Genomic DNA, 6,278 nt, shown 5'->3' on the forward strand with positions numbered 1-6,278 from the left:
GATGGAAGTCCCCTTTTCACACATTACGTATGATTACGTTATTGAATGCATCATACTGTATAGTATAGTACTTGTTCAGCACTGGAATTTTTGTACATTTTTGTCCAACACGCACACACACACCTACACTCACACACACACGTACACACCTGTCATGCATATTGTGTGTCATGTGCATTGTTCGTGTGTGTGTGTGTGTGTGTGTGTGTGGTGGTGGTGGTGAGGGTTCCTGTGAACTTTGTTGATTTAAAGGAAATTGTCAACCACACTTTTCACACTTAAATCATCAGTTGTGTGCGAGTGTCTTTTAAATGTGAGCGCTTGCCAAGAAGTCGGCACTTCACCTTCACGCACCGTTACCAGTGCACCTCAATCCCCGACCCGGGAATCGAACCTGCGACCGGCCGCCGTACAGAAGCTGTGGAGACGATGGTTACCGCGGCGATGGCTAGAACCACACTCTGTGTGTGTGTCTGCCTCTTGGCCTCTCAGGTCGCGACGTCTCATGTCCCCGAAAAGATTAACAGAACCATCCATAGCCTTCTGCAGCACTATGTGAGTACGCGTCACGGCTCCACGTGTGTGTGTGTGTGTGTGTGTGTGCGTGTGTACGAGTGTGTTCATGCTGTGTTTGCTTACAGAAGATTCCGGCCAGAGAACGTTTTAACGGCCGACCCGTCTTCTCCAGAGATCTCCTCGGCACCAAACTGGAGGTACAAGACTTTTGTTCAGCGTTGATGCTCGTTAGCTTAGCGTCGGTCTTCTGTGGCAGGCCAAGGAAGTGCTGATGTCGGCGGCGCTGCAGACTTACGAGGAGGTGATCCAACGCATGCTGAAGGAACTTCCTGCCGACGAGAGCGTGGATGTGCGCGCTGACCTGAGCTACGTCCTGGAGCGCGTGCAGCATCTGAGGAGGTTCCGCTTCCAGGAACAGGACAAGCTCCTGGAGGGCCTTCAAACGTTCCAACACATCCAGGTAGAACTGACCTTTGACCTTTAGAGGCATGTTCTTGCTGATGACCCCCCCCCCCCCCCCTCCCTGCCCACCTCCCTTCCGTGCAGGTGGACAATGAGCTGATCCGGAGCAAAGCATTGTGGGAGCTGCCGTGGCTCTACGAGGAGGCCAGCTCCTTGGCGAACAAGCGACGCCAACGGCGCCGCAGAAAGGCAAAATGGCCCAGAACCTTCCAGACCGAAAGCGAAACTCACTGATCAATTTATTTATTTCAAACTGACCATCAATCTTATTTATTCGTTATTTAAAGTCCTTATCATGCCTTTTATTTATTGATTCTTGTATTTATTGGTGGCGCACAATAAACTCTGGCAACTTGGGTGTGTGTCATGTGACCTGACAAAAAAAAAAAAAAAAACGCACACTAGGACTTCGTTGAATCGCATGGCGTCTTACTGTCAGCGACAGATTTACCAGAAAGAGCCTGACAGGAAGTGACGTCGAGGTTCCGGTCTGGTCAAAGGGCACGCTGCAAAATAAAACTTTGTCTTTCGGATCAGAAAGTCAAGGCTGCTAAAAGTTGCTCGACCTTCTTCTATAAGCACAGCATGGGTGTGTGTGTGTGTGCCTGTGTGTGTGTGTCTGTCTGTGTGTGTGTCTGTCTGTGTGTGTGTGTGTGTGCTCGCGCGGTGGAGGCGATGATAAAGGAAACCATGACAAGACGGAGAGAAAAACTGAGAGTTCACCCCCGCTCACCCTCCTTTGTCACCGTGTGTGTGTGTGTGTGTGTGTGTGTGTGTGTGTGTGTGTGTGTGTGTGTTTCGTTGTGAGTCAGCACGGTGCAGGAAAGAGGAAACTTGCCGCACGTCTAAAAATAATAGCAGAGTGACAGCCTGGCGGTCTTCATCTGCTAAAATCGACATTAAGCAAAGCAATAGACACTCTAATGCTAACATGGTGACTTCCTGTGTGCCACATGTAGTGTGCGCGCGTGTGTGTGTGTGTGTGTGTGTGTGTGTGTGTGTGTGTGTGTGTGTGTGTGTGTGTGTGTGTGTGTGCCATCTTTCAGCAGAATTCAGGTGAATAAAAAACACAGATGCGGGAAGTCGAGCGTCGGTATTTCCCTGACGATATACATTGGCCAGAAAACCCTCGCAGTCTTTGTCGTTTTCTTTCACTTAGCAGGAACCAGTGAAAGATGACGCATGATTTTTTTATTTTTCTTAAATGTTTCCTGTGAGAGTGAAACCAAAAGTGGAAAGGGAAAGTCCAGCGGCACAATAGACAAAGCAGGAAAGCAAAACTTTACTCAAACAAGCTACTTTTGTACAGCGGCACCACAGCTTCATTTAATTGGCTCTGTGACAGAGCTCTTCACTCAAATCCCACGTTGAAATTAATTGTGATGAGTATAAAAAAAGACAGCACAATTTGAACACGTGACATGCCTTTAAAAAAAGAAAAACATACTTTTAGATAAAACATATAGTATAGAAACAAGACAATAGAATGTAGTACAAACAACTGTTTAATGATGTGGTACAGGGGTCCCCAAACTTTTGGACTCGGGGGCCGCATTGTGTTAAAAAAATGTGGCCGATGATGTCACGTTATCGATGGGAAAATATGATTTGCCTGAGCAGCGAGGAGACCATGAGAGTAACAAGCGGTAGAAAATAGATTAGAAGGGAGAATTTTTTTTTTAAACTTGAGACTTCCCGCGGGCCGTATTCGCTGTAGCTTGGGGACCCCTGATGTAATAATAATGTACAGCATTTATCTTGGAGTCGGGCTTCTACGGTATCTCCCTTTAAATGCTCCTCCGTCAAATGCACCATCGGCAGCTTTTCCATATTTTTATGGATACATGTCCACTGTTTGGATATCATTTTAACATCCTGGGCTGGCTGACTTTGGATTCCTTCTGCTTCAGTATAGTGCCGACTAGCAATGCCAAGTTGGCGACACATTCGTTCACATTTTTGATGATTTATTTATTTAACTCACTGAATATCTTCCACTTATTTTTCTGTTTTGTGTGCAAATCGCTACCAACTATTTTGCTCACGGTTTTTTATTTGATCAACCAATCAAAGGATGGAGGAATGCTTATGTTGTTTTGTACCTGCCAGCTGCCAGGCTAAAAACATATTTTACTTCCTGGTGTTGAAATCCAGTTAGGCAGGATATCTTGGTTGTTTATTTCTTGTTTGATATATTTTATTTATTTATATATTTCAGTATTTTTATGTGATATCGTTTTGCATGTATTTTAAGGTATAGTTGCTATTGTAGTATTTTATTCATCCTGCTATGTTAAAATGTACATTTGACACTGCTATGCACAATTTAAATTTTTTTTATCTTATGTCTGTACAGCACTTTGGCCAACTGGCGTTGTTTATAATGTGCTGTATAAATGATTAAACTGAACTGATTAATCTGATTTTGAGGTAAATCTGACATCTGATTGGTTAAATAAACAGCCATAATAGCAAGCCAATATAGTTTAAATGACATCGGGCCAGCACTCCTGATTCTGAATGCCCTGGGCAGATTACATTGACATGGAAAAACATAGAAGCTGAAATCTGATTGGACAAAAAAAATACAGAAACCCGACAATAAAGCCCACTTAACATCCTTTTTTCCCCTCAAAACTCGACAGTGCGCCTTATAACCCGGTGTACGGAATACTTCTGGTTTTGGTTACCGACCTCGGAGCAATTTTATTTGGTACATGGTGTAATGATAAGTGTGACCAGTAGAAGGCAGTCAAACATAAGAGATACGTGTACACTGCACTATGATGGCAATATGACTCAAGTAAACAACACCAACATTTCATATGTTCCATTGGAAACATAGAATATGACACACGGCGCTCAAAAATCCATCAAAACGTTTTAGTACGACTTTGGTAAGCTATGAAACCGCACCGCTTGATGGATTGTCGGCATATTAAACATACAAGTATTATTATGGTGTGTGTATAAGGTAAGACATATTATCTGGCGTTTTGTTTCGTAATATTATGCAAAAGCAACTTTTCTTACCTTCTGGTCCCTGCTGATCTATATTTGGGATCTGCATGAATCCTGAAAAATTGCATGTGTCCGCCTTTGTAGTCCGTTGTGCAGTGTTGCTGTCGATAAGCTTCTTCTTTTTCTCTATCTTCTTGTTATGGGACTTTCATTCTCCGCTGTTGCCATTTCTAATATAAAGTAGTGTAAAGTTGGTACTCATATCTGTCAGTAAACTCGCCATGATAGCGCTAAAACATACCGGTGTAGTGAGTTTACATTATCCACTCAAGGAACTTTAGTTATTAGAGAGTTCCGGTCTGACGTTTTTTCACGCGACAACCTGCTGTTCCGTTATTGATTTAAGTAAAGTCTGAATGTCATTAAAACAGTTAGCTCCACTCCCGCCCTTGCACGCTACAACAAAGATGACGGAGAAAAGACGCTGGCAAAGGTGAGCCACGTAAAGAAGACCGCCCGCAAAATGGTGCATCGTGACTATCAGAAAGCTGCTTGAAGATGGTCTGTAAAACATAATCTATGCAATATTTTGACCAAATAACCACCATTACATGTTATATAGACCACAAGTAAGTGTTTCCCATTTAGAAAAAATACATATATATATATTACTCCTTTAATGCGCCCTATAATCCGGTGCGCTTTATATATGAAAACAGATTGAAAATAGACCATTCATCACCAGTGCGCCTTATAATCCGGTGCGCCCTATGGTCCGGAAAGCCGTGCAGCCAGAGACACGGTACAAAATAAAGCGTGTTGGGAACAAATTATTACAATTTCATGAAACAAAATATTAGATTACAGGTTCAGTGTTTCTTACAGCGTTCAGGCCTGCAGAGACCAACACTGCTGTGTGTGTCAAGCGGTACTAATAACTAGTGTCCGTTTCAAAGTTTGCTGCTCTATCGCAGATGTTTTGAAGCATACTCTACGTATGTTTGGCCTTAATTAAGCATTTTCAAGCACAATCATAGCTAAATGAACTAAGACTATCAATATTCCATAGTAGTTCCTCGGCACCCTCATATCTGCTGACCTCTCCTGGACCCAAAATACAACTGCGGTCATCCGGAAGGCCCAGCGGAGCCTCCACTTCTTGAGGGTGCTGAGGAAGAACAGACTGGAGAGGCAGCTGATGGTGACCTTCTATCGCTCGGCTGTGGAGAGCCTGCTGACGTACTGCATGACAGTGTGGTACGCCAGCTGCACTGAAACAGACAAACAGGCGATTCCGAGGGTCATAAAGTCTGCACAAAAAATCATCGGCTGCCCCCTCCCCTCCCTGAAGGATTTACACAACTCCCGCTGCCTCAACAGAGCAAAAAGCATCACCAAGGACAGCACACACCCTGGCTTCCACCTGTTCGACCTGCTACCATCAGGCAGGCGCTATAGGTGCATCAGAGCCAGAACAAACAGACTCAGAGACAGCTTCTTTCCCAGAGCTGTCACCATCTTCAACTCTAACTTATAATAATAATTCACCCCTATACAATATCCTACCCTAATACCCTACTGTGCAATATTACCCTTCGAGTGCAATACGTCCGACACTGATTGTTATTCATTAGTCTTGTCTTGTTCTGTATATTGTACAGTATTTTGTATTTCTATAGTGTTTTGTATATTGTACAGGATTGCTTATTATTTTTATTGGATAGTAGTCTGTTTATTTCAATTGTTAGTTTTTTCTTTACCTGTTGTGTAATTTAATTTATTTTTACCCCGTGTTTGTTCCCACTACCGCACCTTAAATTGGAGTCCTTAATCTCGTTATATGCAAATATAATGACAATAAAGTCCATTCTATTCTATTCTATTCTATTCTATTCTAATATTGCAGTATTATATAGCCACTAGATGAGACCAAACCAATTAGAGCACGTAGCTCAGTATTGTGACCACTGATTGGCTCAGCCCGGGGCTGCATTATTATATTGGATTAAAGAAGTGTAAAGGTGACTATGTGGGTGTTATTTCATGTCTACCACGGGGCAGCTGTGGCTATAAATGTAGTTTACCACCACCGAAGTGGGAACGTGGAGTGAATGTGAGCGATAGAAAAGCGCTATATAAATCTAATCCATTATTATTTTCATTATCAATTCGCACAATCAAGCCCAGAACCAAGTTCCCAGCGATAATACTTATTTATGTATTTTAGTTTCACGAGAATTAACTTTTATTTGATTCTGAACATTGACACCGAGTTTTTTGAGTAAAACATCTCCTGAGAGAATGCTTTTAGAGAAAATTAATTAATTAATTCATTTCAT

The 6,278-nt window shown here is 42.8% G+C and overlaps 1 protein-coding gene across 1 annotated transcript; it reads left to right on the top strand.

The window, feature by feature from the left end:
- Positions 1-246: 246 nt before the first annotated feature.
- On the top strand, positions 247-1,212 carry LOC133662620 (interferon gamma-like). The gene is made up of 4 exons (XM_062066734.1): positions 247-555; positions 642-713; positions 773-976; positions 1,063-1,212. The coding sequence occupies exons 1-4, from the start codon at positions 430-432 to the stop codon at positions 1,210-1,212; spliced, it is 552 nt and encodes a 183-aa protein (XP_061922718.1). The 5' UTR covers positions 247-429.
- Positions 1,213-6,278: the final 5,066 nt, after the last annotated feature.

Source organism: Entelurus aequoreus, linkage group LG12, assembly GCF_033978785.1.
Source record: "Entelurus aequoreus isolate RoL-2023_Sb linkage group LG12, RoL_Eaeq_v1.1, whole genome shotgun sequence".
NCBI lineage: Eukaryota > Metazoa > Chordata > Actinopteri > Syngnathiformes > Syngnathidae > Entelurus > Entelurus aequoreus.

Bases quoted from the DNA above. Each gene is read 5' to 3' on its own strand.
- LOC133662620 (XM_062066734.1), top strand. From the start codon at position 430: ATGGTTACCGCGGCGATGGCTAGAACCACACTCTGTGTGTGTGTCTGC. The intron at 556-641 runs GTGAGTACGCGT...GTTTGCTTACAG, and splicing joins ATAGCCTTCTGCAGCACTAT to AAGATTCCGGCCAGAGAACG. The intron at 977-1,062 runs GTAGAACTGACC...CCTTCCGTGCAG, and splicing joins AAACGTTCCAACACATCCAG to GTGGACAATGAGCTGATCCG.